Below are 22,582 nucleotides of genomic sequence, written 5' to 3' on the forward strand. Positions count from 1 at the left end.
TTGAATAAGCAAATATTTGGCTAAGTTACTGACATAATGTAATGAAAAAATTCTTAAGTAAAATCAAGCGTTGAATTTAGTAGTTTTAAAAATTTGAGTTACAAAACATGATTTCAAAGAATTGATAATTTGGGAAAGCACTCGAGAGTTCTCATCCAAGGTAATAAAGTGAGTTGTGTATGACGTTATTATTGAAAAAGTGAATAAGAGATTGAGTAGCTAGAAGACAAAGAATTTATCTTTTACATGTAGGCTTACGCTATCAAAATATGGTCCACCAGTTCTTCCGTCTTATCTCATGAAATGTGTTTATTTGTCTAGACAATTTAGTGATAATATTGATAAGAGGTGTAGAGGGTTTATTTGGGGGCATGGTGATTTACATAGGAGACTTCATCTAATTTATTGGCCTTTGGTTTGTAAGCCTAAAAAGGAGAGTGGTATTGGAATGAGAAGTATTCAACCAATTAATACTTTTTTTATGATAAAAAGTGTTGGAATTTGTGCACATAGAAAAACTCTAGGTTTCGTGCAAAGTATAAGTGTGATGCTGATATATTATTCATATTTTTAATAAGCACTCTGATAGTTTTTACAAGAAAAATACTATAATGAAATTAGTTAATTAGAATGTAGAGGTGAATACTTTTGGAGGAGCTAATATGACTTTTATTTGATTCAAGAAGTGCACTATAATGCAAACCTAATTAGCCTATTTATAGGCATGGTGTACCACTGCCTCAAAATGTCCGTGGAAGTTTCTAGCATTTTCTTTTCTAGATTTTTCAAGTCTCCAAGCTAGTCTACATCCTTCTAGTTTTCTCTTAGGACTTAAAGCTACATCTCACATTTTCTAGAAATTTGTAGCATCTTTAACCCTCCTCCCTAATATAAATTTAAGTAATCCTAAACATCGTCTATAATTGTATTGTAAGTTTCATATATATGTGTGTGCGCGCTCGTACGCGAGTGTGTGTGAATGTGTGTGAATGTGTGTCTGGATTTCTTGCCCATTTCTTGAATTTCTTCCTAAGTTGTTGTACTAGAATGATATGTTATTAACAATCTTTTCTTCTTTTTAATTCCAAGCAACATTTTCACCGATCTCAACATCTCTATTGATGGTGAGTTTCTTTGTTTGCAAGTTGTAGACTTTAGCCTTTTGACTGCATTAAGAAAATTCCTCGTATAGTCTTGTTGTCTAGTCGTTGTTTTTTCTCATCAAGAACATGTATGTAGCATACAAATCAAAGTACTCGTAGATGTTTAGTTAATGACTTTCTTTCACTCTAAGATTCAATAAAAGTCTTGTCTTGGATTGTCTCTATTGGACATCTATTGAGTATGTAAATTGTAGTGTAGATTGTTTCAACTCAAAAAGTGTTAGCCAAACCTTTCTTTTCATCATTAATATGACCATCTTTATAACAGTGGGGTTCTTTCTCTTTGAGACACCATTTTGTTGTGGAGAATATGTGATTGTAAGTTATTTCTCAATACCTTTATCTTCACAAAACTTGTCAAACTCGTGTGAGTTGTATTCTTTGCTTCGATCACTTCTAAGTGCTTTTATATGTTTTGCACTTTTCTTTTCCACAAGAGCTTTACACTTCTTGAAGATCCCAAAAACTTCTAATTTTTCTCTAAGGAAGTAAAGCCACATCATTATAGAAAATTCATTGATGAAAATGATGAAGTGCTTATTGTTGTAAAGTGATGGTGTCCTCATTGATTCACAAATGTCGGTGAGGATCAACTCTGACAAGTCCTTTTCTCGTTAAGCTTTTCCAATAGAAAATGGTAGGTAGTCTATGTTGCTTCTTGAGAAGATATCCTTCATAGACTTCATTGTTTTCTTTAGAAGTTGGAAGATCTCTCATCATAATATTTTGATAAGGCATGTTCAAGGCATGAGTGTTGAAGTAGCCAAATCTTTGATGCCATAGCCATGAACCACTAACTTGCACTTTCACTCTAACTATTTGCTCTCTACTCCACTCTAAGTGTTTAGCTCACAAGCTCATCCAAAAGATAGCTTCTCCCAAGGAGCCAAATCTCTTAAGCCTTCATCAACATTCCAAGATGCTACCTAGGGATGGTAACAAGGCAGGTCGGATACGGGTTTCATGATACATGTTGATGGAGAAGGTGAGGAGGAGTGATAGGTGTTCTTCTCCTAATCTTCTCTCTAGCTCGGATCTTCTTCAAGGAGATGCAAACCGAAATGGATGAACACTTGTTGGAGGAAGAGTCTCAGATATAGAAGAGGCTTAAGCCTTGGATGGAAGCATCCAAGCTTAAGGTGCAAGGGAAAGATCACTTCAAAGAGGAGGAAACCTAATAGGGTTCCTAAAAGTGTAGCTCTCTCTCATGGTGACTCTTGAACGAAATTTGGCTGAATAAGCTCTCAAATTTCATTATTCTCAAAAGTGAATACAAAGTGTGAAGGAAAGGCTTAAGTATGCACCGAAAATATGACACTTAGGCGCCTAAACTTAAGGCTCACAAATTGGCGCCTAAAGTTTGAATTCAAATTTGAAATTTGAATTCAAACTTTGGTGCACATGTGTAAGTCCGAAAATTTAGGTACCAATGTGCATTTAGGTTTGATTTGAGAGTGATTTATGGTTAATTTGAGTGGCACATGTTCAGCCACCCATGGTGCTAAACATGTGACTCAAATGTAACTTAAATGACTTCCAAATTAAACCTAATATAACCTAATTAGCATACTTTAATATTCTGTATTTTCCTATTCTAATGACCTAATTACATTGGTCAAACAAATACAATAGAAAGGAAAAATTACAAGAATGAAAATGAGCCCAATATTGGGTACCAAAAGCCCAAAGGCCCATGAAGCCCAAAACTAGGCCCAACAAGCCTAAAACCTAAAATGCTACTCTATGTGGTCCAAAATACAAGACCAAAATATATTCAAACTATGCTAACAAAATTATAATAAGAATGTTCATATCAAGATAGGCCCATGTTGATACTTGGTTTGGGCCTTCCAAGCCCATAGGGCCCATTGGGCCTTGACAGGCCCAATCTTCCATGTCTAGCCCACTCCTCTTGGATCTTTGAGTGTGTCACCTTTTGCATTCCCAAGTATGATTCCATCATCCCCTCCCTCTTGAAAAGGATTTGTCCTCAAATCTAGAGGATGCATGGAAGAAAAATTAGCACCTACATGTAAAACATGCAAGGAATAAGAAATAACATGGTAAGAGAAAAGATCATGGATCCTAAGAGGAGTCCTACTATCTAACCTAACAAAGAAAGATAAAATATTAGACTCTCTAGAAATAGAAATAGGCTCCTCTCCTAAGCATAACCTAGAAGTAAAACCTAAAAATGTGATAACACTATGACTAAGACAACGAAAAGAATGATTTTTAAACACTACAATATCTTGCCTAAAGTACCCTGAATGGTAACCTAGGCTTTTCCTAAAATATAAAGAAAAAAACTACTAGAAAACGCCCTAAACAATTTTGGATTTGATTGTTTACTAGATACTCATAATCATATAAGCTATATTTATCTTCTAGGGAAGGAAACATATTAAGTTCAAAAAGAGTAAGAACTTCCCATAAGATCATACATAGAATATAGATTATTACAAGTTGTATCTACTAAACAATGTAAACCGAAAATTGGGTGCTTTATTAAATCCAAAGAAATACTTCCTTCCTTGTGCACCTTCAAGGAAGTAGTATAAGGAGTAACACTAGGAATAGTCCACTCCTTCTTCACTATATCTCGAAGTTGAGAATTCTTTGTTTGAAATTTATTTTGTTCCTCATTCTCAACTTTAAGATTAGTGGCAGCATTAGGATAAGAGTCAAAACTTTTATGAATAAAGAGAGTTCTTTTCAAGTCTTGTTTATTCATAAAATAACTCTCCTTGGTCACAAAGGTTTTAGTGGAATCCCCTTCTTCTACACTCTTTCCTTCTTTTCTTTCTTTATTTCTTTTTCTTTTCATTTGCCTTTGATCCTCAAACACTTGGGGTGGTGTTAAAGGATTAAAAACGATTTCCTTTTTTTTATGAGTGAAGGTTATTTTGTTAGTAAGGCCATCATGTATAGTTTGTTTATCAAATTGCCATGGCCTACCAAGCAAAATATGACAAGCTTCCATAGGGATCACATCACATAAAACTTTGTCTTTATAATCCCCTATAGAAAACTTGACCTTCACTTGTTGATTCACCTCCAATTCCTCACCTTCATTGAGCCAATGAAGTTTATAAGGGTGAGGGTGAGGAATGGTGGTAAGGGCTAACTTGTTAACCAACCTTGTACTACAACAATTAGAACATGATCCACTATCAACAATGAGAGAACAATTTCTTTTAGAAACCAAACATCTTGTATGAAAGATGTTCTCTCTTTGAGATAGTGAAATGGGACAAGGTTGGCTTCCAAGAAGCCTTTTGATCATAAGAAGATCACCATCAACAGAACATAGCTTTTCAATTGGATGATCTTCCTTACTAGTCTCACTATCACTTGAAGTGGTAGAACTAGATTCATCAAGACTACTATAAATGTCTTGTCCTCTCAAAATCATGACCTTTTTAGTTGGACATTGAGAAGCTATGTGGCCTCTCCCAAGACATTTAAAGCACTTGATGTCACTAGTTTTACTACTAGAAGTGACAACATTTTTATTTTTATTTTCTTTTTCTGTTTCTTTTTCTTGACCCTTACTAGAATTTTTAGAAGAGTCATATTGACCCTCCCTCTTGTAGTCTTTCTTGATATAAGAGTTAGTTTGAGTTTTTCCTTTCCTCAAATTTTGTTGTTCCACCCTTATACAAAGTTGGACCAAATCATCAAGGTCCCTATAAGGGAGTAACTCAACTCTATCTCTTATATCAAAATTTAGACCACTCAAAAACCTAGCAATGGTCAATCTTTCCTCTTCCCTAATCCCAGCCCTCATGAGATACAACTCCATTTTTTGTCTATACTCCTCCACACTCATGTTCTTTTGTTGGAGTCTTTGGAGCTTATCCATAAGCTCCCTACTATAATAAGAAGGAATGTGTCTTCTTCTCATAGCACTCCTCAACTCATTCCAATAAGTGATTGGAGGGTCATTGTGAAGTCTTCTCTCTCTTTCCAAGGATGTCCACCAAAACATGGCTTGTCCTTGGAAAGCTAGGGTGGCTAGGGAAACTTTTCTCTCCTCACCTACTTTATGACAAGTGAAGATTTGCTCCACTTTCATCTCCCAATCTAAGTAGGCATCTACATCCTCTTTTCCATGAAAGTAAGGGAGATCAACCCTTGATTCCCTCACTTTGGGTTCCTTAATGAATCTCCTAGGTGTAGGTTGGTAGTATGCATCCATATTCAAACTACCATCATTTTCTTGGCTTTGAGAATCATTGGAACTCTTGGTTGAGCTCCTTGAGGAACTTTTTTGACTTTTACTTTTATTTATTTTTTTCAAAAGTTTTTCTTCTCGTTGCTTAATCTTTTGTATCTCTTCCTCTAAAGCAATAAGTTGTACTTCTCTTTGAATCTTTTCTTTTTGTTTTTGAAGTACCTCTTCATGCTTCCAAAGTTTTAGTGCTTCAACCTCCTTGATAATTCTTTTAAAACTTTTAGGAGTTTCAAAGTCACTATTACTTTGAGAATGATGACTCATGATTAAGCAATAAGATTTTATATGCTATGCAAAAAGATATAAAATGTTTTTGTTATTTTCTAGGAATGAAAATAGCACTTGGGAGTCTAAGTGTACAAGTTGCACTATCAAGGGAGGTGAGCTACAAAGAGCCACTTAATAACCAAGCCTTTTCAAGTGGAAATCACTAAACCCCTTTGTGGTACTTCCAATTCCCCAAAACTTTTCACAAAACTTTTTGTATGTTTTTTTCACAAATTGTTTGTTCTTGAAGCTAACTAAACGTGAGCAATTAAAGCTACAAAATTCTAGACGAATTAGGGAAGCAAATTAAACACAATTATGGACAAGAAACTTAAAAGAAGCAAGAATAAGTAGCTAGTCGTATAACCCTAAGTGGAAGCTTGAAACATATGAAATTTCCAAGCCACTTCCACTAGTACTACACGTGAGAAGGCTATCAAGGAGTTAGATATACCTGACCAGCTTCTTAATACTCCCTCCAAGATTTACAAATTGGTTTAAAATACAAGAGATTTTGCAAAAATTTAAACTAGCCTAGAAAGCAATAAATGGCGGCTTTAGTAACCAAGCTAGTGACGGATTTGTTGTCCAATTTTCTAACACTTGTTTAAGTGTTTTAATCCGTCACCAACCCTCCAATAAAGAAGCTCCTGGACCTGCACAATTAAACACAACAAAAGAGGTTAATGGAGGCTCCTCACAAGGTGAAAGGAATGGCCACTCAAGTGAAGGAAATTTAGGAAAAGCTAGGTCACTAAATTAGGTCAAAATTTTGTAGTCTTAGTGTCCAAACTTTTCCTACTCTTTGTTGAGCAATGCTTGATCCTTAAGCAAGGATTTGAGGCCACTTCCAGCACAGGAAATTTAATGAAAGAAAACAAGACAAGCAACAAAGCACAATTTGAAAAGCTTATACCAAAAATGAAGAGTAATAGGTGTATATGACAAGACTCAAAGAAGATCAACAAGTAAAACTGAAAATTAAGACTCCAAAGAAGGCTAGCACTCAGTTAGGAAGGTTCCTAGATAGGTACTAGATTAGATGAACAAAACAAAAAAAATTTGAAAGCAATTGGATAAGTATAGAACAAGTAGTAGTCAAAACAATAACAAGGAATCAAGTGAAATTTTGTCAATGAACACCTCTCGGCCTTTTCAATTTAAATTGCTTTAACTATTTTTTTTTTATTCTTTCTTTTTCTATATTCAAATTAAGATTCCAGAGAAGGTATTTGCCTTTTGTTTCAAATTTTTTTTATGATTCCAAGCTATAGAAACCGAGACTACAAGTTAACCAAAAATTCAAGTGAAAATGATGAAACTAGTGCACTAGTTTTTAGGCTTTTTGTGTTTGGATTCCTTTTGTACTCTTTTCTTTTGAACTTTTGAAATTTAGGCTCTGTTTTTGTCTCTGTTTTCAGCCTCTTAATTCTCTTTTTTTTTTTTTTAAATTTGAATCCACAAAGTTAGTGCACTAGAAGTAGGAATGCATGGAGCCCAATCACGGACACATACTAGAATGGAGAGACTCAAAGAAATTCAAAATAAGCACAAGCTAATAGGTCCTAAACATGTTGATTGTGGAAGAAAATTTAAAAACAATCAACCAATGGATCTATGGAACAAAAATGTGATTCAAAACATATAGATCCGAAAAGAAACTCAATCAAGACAATTAGAACACAAAGAACACACTAGAACACAAGAAGAAACGGACTCAAAAAGTGAAACAACTTATCTCCTTGAAGACCTTGCTCTTGATACCAAAAATGATGGAGAAGGTGAGGAGGAGTGATAGGTGTTCTTCTCCTAATCTTCTCTCTAGCTCGGATCTTCTTCAAGGAGATGTAAACCGAAATGGATGAACACTTGTTGGAGGAAGAATCTCAGATATAGAAGAGGCTTAAGCCTTGGATGGAAGCATCCAAGCTTAAGGTGCAAGGGAAAGCTCACTTCAAAGAGGAGGAAACCTAATAGGGTTCCTAAAAGTGTAGCTCTCTCTCATGGTGACTCTTGAACGAAATTTGGCTGAATAAGCTCTCAAATTTCATTATTCTCAAAAGTGAATACAAAGTGTGAAGGAAAGGCTTAAGTATGCACCAAAAATATGACACTTAGGCGCCTAAACTTAAGGCTCACAAATTGGCGCCTAAAGTTTGAATTCAAATTTGAAATTTGAATTCAAACTTTGGTGCACATGTGTAAGTCCGAAAATTTAGGTACCAAGGTGCATTTAGGTTTGATTTGAGAGTGATTTAGGGTTAATTTGAGTGGTACATGTTCAGCCACCTATGGTGCTAAACATGTGACTCAAATGTAACTTTAATGACTTCCAAATTAAACCTAATTTAACCTAATTAGCATACTTTAATATTCCTTGTATTTTCCTATTCTATTGACCTAATTACATTGGTCAAACAAATACAATGGAAAGGAAAAATTACAAGAAAGAAAATGAGCCCAATATTGGGTACCAAAAGCCCAAAGGCCCATGAAGCCCAAAACTAGGCCCAACAAGCCTAAAACCTAAAATGCTACTCTATGTGGTCCAAAATACAAGACCAAAATATATTCAAACTATGCTAACAAAATTATAATAAGAATGTTCATATCAAGATAGGCCCATGTTGATACTTGGTTTGGGCCTTCCAAGCCCATAGGGCCCATTGGGCCTTGACAGGCCCAATCTTCCATGTCTAGCCCACTCCTCTTGGATCTTTGAGTGTGTCACCTCTTACATTCCCAAGTATGATTCCATCACATGTCCCCATCCCCGCGAGTCAAACCCATCCCCGTCCCCGTACCGTACTCGTTGGGTATATGATTTTCATCCCCATCCCTGTCCCCGTATACCCCGTACCCGTACTCGTACCTGTTAATTTTTTTTATTTTTTATATTTTGTAAAAAAAATATAGTTTTAAATTATTTTTTATTATATTATAATTATAATTAGGTTATTAATTTCTCTATCTCATATTATAATAAATAAGCACACATAAAAAAAATTAGGTTAAAAACCTCTTTTCGTCCCTTACATTATTTAATATTTTCAATTTAGTCCCACTTTAATTTTTGGTCTCAATTTGGTCCCTAATAACTTAAATTAGTGCAATTTGGGACTTCCGTCCAAATGATTTAGACGAAGTTAACTGTTGGCTACGTGGCATCTACGTGGATGCCACAGGGATGCGCACGTGGACACCAAATTTTTTTGAAAAACCTGAAACCAGAACGGGACGTTCTAAATTCAGAACGGTCCGTTCCAGAACGCCATGCTTTTTACTATATATATATTTTAATTATATCTATATTAATAAATATATAATAAATAAAAAATACAATAAATTAATATTCATTTATGAATAAAACTATAAAAAAAAATCAAATAAGATAAGACCTTCATTTCTTTGATTTGAATTTATCCAGTTCAAAATCTTGACTAAAATGTCGCAATGTATTTAAAAAATTGAAAATAAAATTCAGGGTTTAGGGGTACCTCCTCAAGAACAGGTTGCTATTGTTGGGGTACATCGTCAATGACTTTAAGGAAAAACATTGTTTCGTTTTATCCTTGACTGTATAGTGTCAATTTGGTAGTAAGTAGTTCACTCTAGTTTGACTAACAATGAAATAAAATTTGTTATCATTGTCCTTAGTGATACACTACATCATCCTTAGTGATATATTATATAGCCCAAATGTTTAGCGATTGAAGTTATTAATCCTATTAACAATATTATTAAATCTAGTGTTTGAAATGCTTTGTATTTTCCCTAAAAAAAATGCTTTGTAATTTGGTTTTTTTTCACAAAATTCTGGACCAGAACGGCCCATTCTGAAACCAGAACGGCCCATTCTGATTACACTGTTGATGTGTTAATTTTGGACCTGGAACGGCCCGTTCTAGGTGCAAATTTTACACATCAATAATGTAACCAGAACGGGTCGTTCTGGTTTCAGAACGGGCCATTCTAGTTTCAGGTGTACTCAAGTATTTTTTGATCCATCTACGTGGCATCTACGTGGCATCCACCTGACATCCACGTCGCCACCAGTTAACTCCGTTTAAATCATTTGGACGGAAGTCCCAAATTGCAACGATTTTAATTATTGGGGACTAAATTGAAACCAAAAATTAAAGTGGGACTAAATTAAAAATATTAAATAATGTAAGGGACGAAAAGAGGTTTTTAACCAAAAAATTAAAATTCTTTAATATAATTAAATTGAAAGTGGGTATTAAATTAAAAACGGGTACGGGTACGGGTAGGGATGGAAATGGGGCCTCATGGGGGCGGGTAATAGTAAACTCGACCCCGCCCCGCCGGATAAAAATTGGCCCCATACCCACCCCATATCCGCGCGGGTATCCATTAAGCGGGTATCCATGAATTTCTTAAATACCCACGGATATCCATGGATATTTATAAATCTTTTAAGAAATTAAAAAAATTATATTATAAATAATTTTAAGTTTATATCTAATGTCATTAAAATATTAAAAATAAAAATTCAGTGTTAATTTTGAACTTGTATTTAACGTTAATTTTGTTAAAATAATAATAAAAATGCAAGATAATTAATAACTTAAAATACATCAATCTCACAAGTTAAAGTCTCATCATAAAGCTACAATAATTCAATCTCATAATTCTAAACGAAAGTAAATAACTTAAAATACATAAATCTTATTGGTCCAATCAAAGCTAGAAAATTAATCAAATTACATCCAACATAATTCTATAACATGCTTAACACATGTTAATAACTTCATCAACCTCACTTTTGTAAGAAAATAAGATGAGAGAGTATAGTTTTAGGTTTATGTGGTACAAGGATAATTAAGATATTTAAAAAATATTATTAAACGGGTATCCGCGGGTATTGATATCATCATACCCGCCCCCGCCCCGTTTATAAACGGATAAAAAATTATTCGTCCCCATTATCTGCGGGTACCCAATTAGCCTATTCATTTATTATCCGTAGCGGGTTTTACTCACAGATACCCACGGGTGCGGGTATTTTTTCCATCCCTAGGTACAGGTAAGGGACGGGTAAGTACATACCCGTACCCGTACCTGATTTAATTTATCGGGTTTTACCCGTACCCGTACCCGATCAAAACAGGTATTTCTCGTCAAAATCGGGACGGGTTTGGGTATTACTGCGGGTACGGGTATATTTGTCATCCCTAATGCTACCTTATGACAAAAACCTTGTTTCACACTAGGGATGACAATGGGGCCCATGGGGCGGGTAATAGTAAACTTGTCCTCATCCCGCTGGATGAAAATTGGCCACATATCGGCCCCATACTCGCGCGAGTATCTGTTAAGCGGGTATCCATGAATTTCTTGAATATCCATAGATATTTATAAATTTTTTAAGAAATTAAAAAAATTATATTACAAATAATTTTAAGTTTATATTTAATGTCATTGAAATATTAAAAATAAAAATTTAATGTTAATTTTGAACTTGTAATTAACATTAATTTTGTTGAAATAATAAATAAATAAATAAAGATAATCAATAACTTAAAATACATTAGTAAGTGAAATTCTCATGTCACAAAGTTACAATAATTCAATCTCATAATGTTTGATGACTAATGTTTTGGTTGTGTTGCTATGGAAAAAAAATAAGATGAGAGAATGTAGTTTTAGGATTATGTGGTACAAGGATAATTAGGATATTTAAGAAATGTTATTAAACAGGTACCCGCGGGTATGGATACCATCATACCCGCCCCGCCCCGTTTATAAATGGGTAAAAAATTATTCATCCTCATTATTCACGGATACCTAATTAGCCTACCCATTTATTATCTGTAGCAGATTTTACCCATATAGATACCTGCGGGTGCAAGTATTTTTGTCATCCTTATTTCACACAAAGAAATAGCACACTAAAAACACACTAGAGAGAAAATTAGAAGACAAACTAGAAAAGCACAATTAAAAATAAGCTTAACTCAAATGGAATGAGATATGACAAAACTAGGAAGAATAATAAAGAATTAGACAAACAAAAATTAAAGCACAATTTGGAAATTAGGACAACAAAGGAGTAATCCTATGATAGGTTCTAGATTAATTTGGACCACAAAAATAATGAAGACTCAAATATACTTCCAAATTAAAAGCAAATTAAAATGAAATGAAATCTGACATGTATTTTTATATGAATTTCACAAAATGCTCCACATATTTTTTTATATAAAAAAATCACAAAATATTGTAATTCCTTTTTGTTAATGTACAAGTGGACTTCCAAGCACAGGCCAAGGCAAAGTGTTCTTGGCCCATCCAAACCCAATAAGTCCAAAATGACCTCTACTAGTTACATCCATCCTAAGCTATTATTTACACCCCTAAAATAAAACAAATACAAGAACAATAATTCTTGTATTAATTAATCAAAATACAAGGTCAAAAATAAAGGAAAAACGTTTAAAAGAAAAAATATACACAAAAGAGAATGGACTAAGTAACAAACCTATAACTTAATAAGAGCTTAGACTTTCTACTTTCATCTCAAATCCATTTTTTTTTTTTATCCTCCTTGACAATATATCATCATCCTCGGATTTGTTATCAAATTTGTAGGCTCTTCTTCTATATCATTACCTATAACTCAATAAGAGCTTAAACCTTTTATTTTAACCTAGAGTCCTTTTTTCTTGTATCCTCCTTGATATTGTCCTTGTAATAGGTCATGTTTTAAACAATATGTTGTTATTTTTGAATTAAATATTAATATTTAAAATAAATTATCAACAATTAAAAATGATTTTTTCTTATAAAAAAATTATTTATTAAACAAATTTAAAATATATTTTATATATTTAAAAATATTTATATATATTAATTTTAAATTAATTTATATATTCAAACATAATATTTATTATAAATTTTAATTATATATAATAAACATGTTTATTCGTTGCACATGCTAAAATATAAATTATCAATAAATTTTTTTTACAATATAAGTTATTTATCATAAATCTAAAATATAATTTATGTTTAAAAGTATCTATTATGCAAAATTTAAATATAATTTTTATATTATTATATGTATCCATGTGGAATAGGGGATGTCATATATTATCTTATTCGATTTTTACTTATCATAATTATTTATAAATTAAATATTAATACTTTAAAATAAATTATTAATAATTAAAAATAAAGTTCTTGTCACAATATAAATTATTTATCATAAATTTAAAATATAATTTATATATTTAAAAATATTTATGTATACTAATTTCAAAAAAATAATGTATATATTTAAGTATTTATTTATGTATAATTTATTATAAATTTTAATTATGTATAATAAATATATTTGTTCACTACACATGCTAAAATATAAGATCAATAAAAAATTATTACAATATAAATTATTTATCAGAAATTTAAAATATAATTTATGTTTAAAAGTATCTATTTATACAAAATTTAAATATAATTTGTACATTCAAAATATACTTATTTATATACATATAGTGCAGCTACTGCAACTGATGCTGGTGCAGCAGCTGTTTCTGTCTCAAATGCTGGTGCAGCAGCTGGGGGGAAGTGCACATGCGGCTGATAATGAATTAATTCAAAAGAAGAAGCAGTTGGCTGGTGGCTTGGCTGATGCAACTGTCTCAGCCACTGAACTGGTGCAGCTGGTGCTGGCTCTCATGTAATCGGACTGACTCCACCGAATGATGTAGTTTCTGCACCTGCACCGTTTGCAGTAGATGCTGCACCGCTTGAAGCACCTGTGGCTGCAGCACATGATTTACAAGTGATCTAGGTAAAGGAAACCTTGCTAACTAACAAACTGTCTCACGAACATGCAGCACAAGGTGCTGATTCAGCTGCTGTCATGGACGCAAATTCTGCTGCAGTAGCTGATGCACCTCAAACAATTGCATCTGCTGATCTAGCTACAGCTCTGGACAATCAACATGCTGATAATTCTCTTAAAGGCATGCCCCCTTTGAAAGACCTCTCAAGTGATCAAAACCAGCTCAGCTTGGACAAATATCATAGCTCAAGTGTTGCGGCTAATGATGTAGCTCGTGCAGTTAATGTGACAGCAAAAATTCATATTCCAGCCACTAGTACAAGCCATAAGAAATGGGACTTTGCTGTAATAGTGGATGCTGCCTCCAAGTCTGAAGCAAAACAGGTGGATCTTTTCCCTCATGTACCTAAGACTAAGCCAAGGGTCCCGAGTCCTCGCACAGCATAGTCGGATAACCTTCTCAATGCAGTAGCTGATTTTTATCTCAATGATTTAGCTGATTTTCCTCCAGAAGTTCAGGCAGATTTGGCTATCTTTGAAGCAAGTGGATATGACTGGGAGAAAGGGTGCCATGATCCGCTTAAGCTCCAAGCCATGATCCAGACCTCTGAGCCTAAAAAACCAGCACCAGATAGGCCTAGAACTAGATCACGAAGAGCCAAGTTATCCAAATTTTCTTGATTTATGTCCAAACGAAAATTAGTACCAAATTGTGGGTAGTAATCTGGACTCTATGATTTGGTATTGGTCCTCCGCTTGTATTTTTACTTTCTTTTATATTTCAGTTCATATTGATATGCTACAAATGATTGGTGTAGATTGAGGTGTTAACCTAGTTAAGATCTCTCCTTCACATAATAATGTCTTAACATATCTATTTTTTTTTAAAAAAATATACATATTTTATTTTAAATTTTAATTATATATAATAAATATTAATTAATTTATACATTACACAACTTAAAATACTAGTTTAAAATACTAGTTTATAATAGAAATTGAATTTATGTCAAAACTAATTAAAAGTAACTATATTAATTATTTTTCTTAATTTTAATTATATTTCTTTTGTTATTTATAATTAGAAATAAATATAGTAATAAATATCTAAAAAAGAAAAAAGTAACATAATTACACGTGGGACCACAATAATTTCATGACGCTTCGTTCTTTTCTTTTTTTCTTTCCAAACAATTAAATATGGATGAACAATAACTATTCTCTGCACCAATTTTTTTATTCACCTCACCAACACCTAACACGGGATATGAATATTTGATTTTTTAAAAAATTCATTTAAAAAGAAAGAGCGGAAGTTCCTTGGAGGCAGGGCCCTAAACGACGGCGTTTAGAAAGAAAATTCCTTTCGTGGTGGTGGAGGCACATTAAATGGTAATAAAATGTGCAGTTTATGACGTTAAGAAATGCGGTTTGTTGTCTGGGCGCAGAGTGTGGAAAATGAAATGGGATATGCAGATGGAAGAAATCGAAGCGATTCTGGAAAAGATTTGGGACATTCACGACAAGCTCAGCGACGCTATTCACTCCATTTCCAGATCCCACTTCCTCACTTCCGTCAAAACCCTCAAAAACTCTTCCAACGCTTCTAACCGCGCCGGTTTCGTCTTCGTCAAGGACTTCGCACCCCCCGCCGCACCCGCCGCCGCCTCCTCCGCCGGTGACGACGACGACGACGACGCCCTTCGCGAGGCCAAGAGCCTCAACGCGATACGCACCGCTCTCGAGAACCTCGAGGACCAGCTCGAGTTCTTCCACGTGAGTTTTCTCTTTTATGAAATTTTTGCTCTCGTTTTCCCTGCGGCTTGAGGCTGCTTATGCGTGAGACTGGTTTAATTGAACGCTTGTTGGTGAAATTGGATGTTAATTCGTGTCTGTCATTTTGCTTCCCGCGTTTTGTGGCGCGAAAATTGGAGATTGTTCACGATTTGGTATGTGCGACTCTTTTGTGGAATGTAAGATTCGGTTTGTGTTCTCTGAGGCACAAGAAGCGCAGATGGGCAAAACCGTGTGTGATTATTGATTTATTTGTTTCTGGTGTGATACATTCGGTTTATAGAAGCCACTTTGGACCTTGATATGGAGTATTGAGGGCTATGTTTGGGTAAATTTCTCTTTATAGGGGAAGAAAATAAGAAGAAAAATGAAATTAGTTTCTCCAAAAGCTAAAATTAGCTCAAGTATTGTAGAAGTTTTCTTAGACTATTAGTTTCTAAAAAGGAAAATAAATAACTTACACATATGTTAATTTTAGCTTATAGAGAAGTTAATTTCAATTTTTCTTCTCTTATAAGTGTTTTTGAAGAAGTTTATTCAAATAGACCCTTATTCAGGTAAAGATGGTGGGTGCCTTGTTTTCTCTATTCACAAAACTCAATGTAAAGGGAACCGAGTTCTTTAGTGTTTGTTAGTTAGGAGATAAATGTTGGTTTTCGGATGTGTTTGTGTTTTTGACCTTTTTAATTTTGAAAATATGCACCAATGGTTGTTGGTTAAATAACATTCATTGTATAGGGGATTAGTTAGTTTTATTATATTATGCTGTATCTTTTTAAAAAGTGAAGCCTGCTTTAAATTGTCTGACAGCTTTAATTTGGAACACGCTGTTTGTGTATTATTGTACATTTATTGTGTCAGTTTAGTTGGGAGTTGGACATGATGACTCCTGAGCATGCCAGTATATATGTGGTCTGAGGAAACAAAAGGTAGAAGCATGTTAAGAAACAGTTTTGATCAATGAGGTTCCATTGAATCGATGAAAAGTAAAGTAACAATAGAAGTTATGTCCTGGATTTGAGTCTTTTAATGAATTTGTTTATGGACATTTTGTTTTCCAGAGTGCAATGATATTGTTTATGCCAATGGTTCTGAAAAATCTCTTCATTCTGAGTGGAAATCATTCTTAAATAGACTGGCAGTCACTTCATTTTGTTTCATCAAAGAAAGATAACTCAAAGGTCATGCTTTCATTCAAGTGCTGACCTTGTTCCAGATTGGGTGATTTGGAAATCTGTTAGATCTATTGTCATGGTTCCCCAATCCTAACCATCCACTTTGGGGTTTCATCTGTTACTTGCCTCTTCCTGATTTCATGCTTTCTTTCTGTTAATGTTTACTATCAATCTTTCTTTTGGCTCGTGACTTTTCTTTACCAGGCCCTTTCTTTTGTCCTTTCTTGCACTTTAAGTTTATCCAAGTGTTACAAAATAACATAAAGTGGAATTTGAAAATCTTTTCCAATGGGTCAAATGTGCTGCTAAAACATAAAATAATGTCACATAGTGGTTTTGATTTTCATTTGTGTGTGCATGTGTTCTATTTTTTTTCTTTCTTTTAATCTTTGGTTTTGTTGCATCTTCATTTTCTCTACAATCTAATGAGTTCTGGAAAAATAAAACATTTTCATGGTGAAAAATGCTCATTAATTTGTTGGGTGGTGATTTTCAGCTGGTTGTAATCTTGGAGGGTCTTAAGGCAAGATGGAGTCTGCCTTGTTTATTATCGTAATCATAAATTAGATGTTGTAATATAGTTAAGGTTAGTTGCTGTATGATCTTATTGCTTGCACTAAGCGTTACCATAGTATGTTTTAATAATCATCTTAAATATCAGCACTTGACTGATGTTAATGTATTGAAGTTGAATAATGGACCTTGTATGATCTATGTCATATCATACTTGTCAGAAATGACACTGTTGGATTAAGTCCTAAGTTCAGATCCAATGGTACATTACACAAATTTATGAGTTATCAGGATGCATGCAACAATCTTCCTTGTTATGAATTCATAGTATCAAGTTGTTGGTTCTGTGGTATTCAACAAATCCATTCAGGATAATAGGGAAAATAAGTTTGTTGTCTGATAAGATGAAGTAGGGTATATTAATAAGTGATAGGTAAATGCCAAATGTTGCAAATCACAAATGATCCTATTTCTAATACTAATATAGGTTTAATGAACAAGCTTAGCCCAATAAGACAACTAACACCGCATAACACTTAAATAACTAATATTCTTACACTTACCATCAAGCTGAATTTTCTCTTGGCTTGTTACAAATGAACATCTCTGAAGCAAATAACCTAATAATAATGTAGGCTACATAAACCATAGCTGGACATACAACTATGAAAAATTAGGCATTTTGAAAGCATCATATGATATCAACATTATTGGAAAAATTTAAGATAACACGGTCAGAAGATGGATTAAAGGGCTAACAGTCATACCCAATTTCCAAAGGAGCTAGTTAGGGTGTTGTTTAGTGTAGCCAAGGGTGAACTGTGAAAGACACACTAGGAATGACAATCAGAAAAAAATTATCAATCATCCACGAGGCCCAAACCTCTAACTATGTGTTTGCTGTTTCTGTGTGTATGGCACACAGCTATTCCCAAAGGAGCTAGTAGGATGTTCTGTAGTGTAGTCAAGGTGGAACTGTGAAAGACACTGTAGGAACGGCCATTGGAAAAAAATTCTCATGCAATCATCCAAAAGACCCAAACCTCTAATCATATATGTGTTTGTGTGTACATGTGTCTGTGTAGGTATGCCTATGCATGCACAATGCACACCATGGTAGTTAGTATCACGTGAATAGAGATAAGATTCAAACAGTTTGATATGAGTCAATGCGCAAACAATGTGAATTATGTGTATCATTTCTGTGTATGAATCGCACCCAAAGTGGGTCGGGTCATGTGCGACCCAGTTTTTAAACCATAAAAGATCCTTTCTTTTTCTCAAAAAGTTATGTAAAATGGGAGGGAACCAGCCAATATTCTCTCCCCTAAGAGACTCGTGCTGTCCTCCTCATTAGAAACAGATTTCCACCGGTCTCCTTAGTTTCTTTTCTCCTCTGTTTATGCCTGCATCTGAGTGGTGGTCCCATTTGTGTGCTTCTGGTTGACCATTTGTGGTCGTCCCCTGTTTTTCTGTTGGTGGTTGGTGGACCCTGTTTGTGCTGCTTGTTGGTGTTTTCTGTTGGTTGTATGCTGCTTGGTGGTCCCTGTTTTTGGCCTTGTGGCTGTTATTATTTATATCTTTGTTTGTCCTGAAGCTTATATGCTACTATATATATATATTATATATTTTCATTTTTCAAGTTTAGCATCAATTTTGAATTTAGGAAACCTGAATCTTTTGAGAACTTGTCGCGAATATATAAAGCTGAATTCAGCTGGAACATGACCCAATAGGCTCAAAAAGCAGCCTGTGGCTGTAAGGGAAGTATGGAACTTAATCAAACAAAGATGAGCATCCAAATAGATGGAAGCAGAACTGAAATGCTGCAAATCACGTTGAAAGCACCTAACAGATTTAATCTAGCTGTAGCCAAAATACACTGTATCCCATTTAAATTAAGAACAAAACTCAAACTGTAGTAGGAGCAAGCATCCCACAGACAGGAGTAAAATAAAACATGGTGGAACCAGAGAATGAAAATCGGGATCTAGCGGACAAAGGGAGGTGTTTTGGCTAGGGTCGTCATTTGTGAGTCTAGAGATGTGTGCTTTTGGGGTGGGGTCTTGGTAATTATGTTTCACCTCTTAAGCTAATAGGTGCTATTTGGACATGATAGCAATTTGCCTTTTTCTGAAAAAGGGACTAGAAAATGGCGGAATGTGGGAAGACTATCTGACAATGAAACTGGCAAGATTTTGGTGAGAAAATGGATTATTTTGGCCTGGTATTTGTCCAGATTTGGGAAGGTCAAGTTGGGATGATGTCGGCAAAACGCCCTGGCATAAACTCCTGACATAACAAGCATGGCATGACTTGAACCACTTGAATAATGGACCCTACCCTAATATGCAGCCCTCATATTCATAAAGGTTGACCCAAGTGTGGGACATATTAATAAAAGGAAATCATTGTTCCATGGATAGGCAGGTTTATAACAGGGATAAGATTAACTTAATTAAAACTTGAAAGGATTATGGTTTGGTTAATGGGCAGAAATTTAATGCATAATATGAACCAACAATATATGAACACGCCATAGGCATTGTCTTTCCTTGGTTTCTTCAGAAACTTCAGAAGTTTTATTAGTCAGTTAATTGCAAACTTACTTTTCTTGCTAGCATTTTTTGTTGTGCCTTATGTTGCATGACATTTTAATGGAAGTCGGTTCTAATTTGAAACTTCATTTTGTATGGCTGTAGACTATTCAAACCCAGCAACGAGTTGAGAGAGATGCTGCAATCGCACGTTTAGAACAGAGCAGAATTGTTCTTGCAATGAGACTGGCAGAACACCGTGGTAAAAAATATAAAGTCATTGAAGAAGCTCTTGCTTTTGTTGGAGATGTACATGTTGCACCTGATATTCTTTATGGACAACCAAACTGTTCTAAGAATTTTGTGACTGACAAAGCAAAGGGATCTAATATTCTTATCAATATTTTTGTCTCAAGTTTCAATTTTGTGAAGAAAACCCTTGGATTGGATCATATGGGTGGAATAGTGGGCAATGCTGCTTTGGTTGCAGTTAGCATGATAGCTTTGCTTCATTTACATCAGGTAACTAATCATGAGCAGCCATATGGGCAAGAATATAGAGTTCAGAGCGACAGAACTGTGAGAAGAACAGAATTGGTCGGTTCTTCGTCTGATGCCCATTCCAGTAATTTGGATGTATTGTTGGCTAGAGGTTAGGATTAAACTTCTATCCCAATGATGAAATGATGAGTGGCTTGTGTTTTCAGAGTGTTTTTTTCCTTTTCCTTTTTTGTGCTCTTGTTCTTTTTTTTTTCCTTGGTTACAAAAGAGGCATGAGTCTTGGTGTTGTGAGGGGAGGAGGCAAAGCATGGTGTCACTTGAGCCAAGGCTCTTGGGCGTCTTCTTGGTTTTTGTTGCCACAGAAAGTTTTAAAAGTGGCATTATAGTTTATCTTACAAGGGCAAGAGAAAGGCTGTGTTTGCTGGATTCCTTGTTGAGTTGCAGATTCTCGAAGTATTACAGTTAGTTGGAAATCAACACAAATGTTTCTTTTTTCTGCTAGATAGTGTCATCTGTGGTAGAATCCTGCGTCAATTTTGTCAATTTTAGTTGATGGAATGTGAATGCCTTCTACCTTCTCTTTTCTTGTTACAATCAATTCTGTGAATACGTTTATGTTGCAATGAAGGGTGTTTACCTCAAAGAAATTGATTATGTGGTACTGTTGGTAGTTACTTGGCTTTGGATTTCCCCCACTTATCCAACATGCTTTCTCCAGTTTTCATATACTATACGGAAGTGTTGATACAGTAGCAATTCCAATTGCTGTATATACCCGTGAATAACTACGAGGTAACTTACGGAGATTGTGATTGGACTTTGAATCGAACCTTAAAAATGAGTTTTTATTATAATTATCTTGTTTAGTATGACATTGCAATTGAAATTTCAAGTTCGATTACATGGAATTTAAAATTAAGGAGTTTGTGTTAAATTGTATTCTTAGTGTAGGCCTTAAGATATAAATCAGAAGGAATATTTTACTTTTTTGTTTATCTTCGTGCTTTATGTAATCATTATTGTCGGCATAATCCAACATTCGTTATCATTAGCCACACGTACCATCATTAACTACTATTGTCGTGTGACTGTTGTTACCACTTATCGGTCACAGAATTCTAATTTGACTTAGAATTATGAATTTATATTTTCATTTTTATTTATTCCAAATACATAAAATTAGAATCTATATTATAATTTCATTAGCGACAATAGTATTATATATAACTAATAGAATTATGCCTAGGGCCTTTATTTTTTATTTTTTAAAATTATTAGTATTTCAATCTGTACAATGCATAGACTACATGTTTATTATATATAACTAAAATTTAAAATAAATTATGTATAAAATTATTTGAATATATAAATTATATTTAAAATTTAAATAAATATTTTAAATATATAAATTATATTTTAAATTTATGTTAAATAATTTATATCATAGAATAATATTATTTTATTTACTGATAGTTTATTTTAAAAATTAAAAATTAATTCACTAATAATTACAAAAAATAATAATTAAATTAAATATTAAATTAAAAGAATCTTTCAAAATTCTCTCATAAAAAAATCTCCTAAAACTTCTTACACAAGATAGACAAATTCGTTCATGTTTTATATGCAGAAGTTGATCTTCGTTGGGTTGGGATCAATAAGAGATATAACTCGGAATACAGATTTCAAATTAAAGTAGACAAATTTTATTGGGCTAATACAACCGAGACAGATACCTTAGCCCATCGACTATTCGGAATGACTATAGACCGTTGCTATCTTTAAACCCAACTTCAAGAGGGGATTTTATTATTATGCATTCCTTTTTCCTCTTCATACTTTTTTTACCTTTTATATTCTAATAATATTCTTTACATTTATTTATTTCTATCATTTTAGAAATTAAATTTCAAAGTATCTGAAATTATATAAAAATGCTCTTTTAGAATTTAATATTTGGAATTCAGTTTTCTACTTTTTGAAAACTTACCTTTGGAACACGCTTTGAATAATTGGAAATAAGTTTCCAAAACAATATTATATATATATAACACATTACTATTATACTTAATGCATGGATCAATAATGAGTGACCTTTTATAAACACATTCTTAAAATGGGATCTAATTAAACACTATAAAATTAATTTGTAAGATAATAATTTATTTTATTTATTTCATAACAGTTTGGACACATTGTTCAAGAATTTATACATATATGAGATTGTATAGTTGAAAATAATTTAAATTAATTAATTTATATTATTTATATTAACAAGATACATATATTTTCCAATAATTCATCACAAAAAAAATTCCGTTAAACATGTTTAACTTAAAGAAATCTAGGAAGTTTCTCAAGTGTTTGAGTGAAGCCAAAACACACTAAAATGTCTTATGTTAGTTTGTAGGGATTACCCACAAAGGGTTTTGATCGATGAAAGGTTCTAACCAACAAAGAAATATTGTATAAAATGTCATTCTGTAATGTGTAGTAAAATAAAACTATCGAAACATCTAATCTATAAGGTGTTACACACACACACATATATATATATTGATCTTATCTCTAATTAATTTGAGATT

General features: G+C 33.6%; 1 protein-coding gene across 1 annotated transcript; it reads left to right on the forward strand.

Annotated features, from left to right (window-relative positions):
• Nucleotides 1-14,715: 14,715 nt before the first annotated feature.
• PDV1 (plastid division1) lies at nt 14,716-20,644 on the forward strand. The gene is made up of 2 exons (XM_020368400.3): nt 14,716-15,253; nt 19,662-20,644. The coding sequence occupies exons 1-2, from the start codon at nt 14,867-14,869 to the stop codon at nt 20,151-20,153; spliced, it is 879 nt and encodes a 292-aa protein (XP_020223989.1). The 5' UTR covers nt 14,716-14,866; the 3' UTR covers nt 20,154-20,644.
• Nucleotides 20,645-22,582: the final 1,938 nt, after the last annotated feature.

Source organism: Cajanus cajan, chromosome 9, assembly GCF_000230855.2.
Source record: "Cajanus cajan strain Asha chromosome 9, NIPB_CcT2T_4, whole genome shotgun sequence".
NCBI classification, from domain to species: domain Eukaryota; kingdom Viridiplantae; phylum Streptophyta; class Magnoliopsida; order Fabales; family Fabaceae; genus Cajanus; species Cajanus cajan.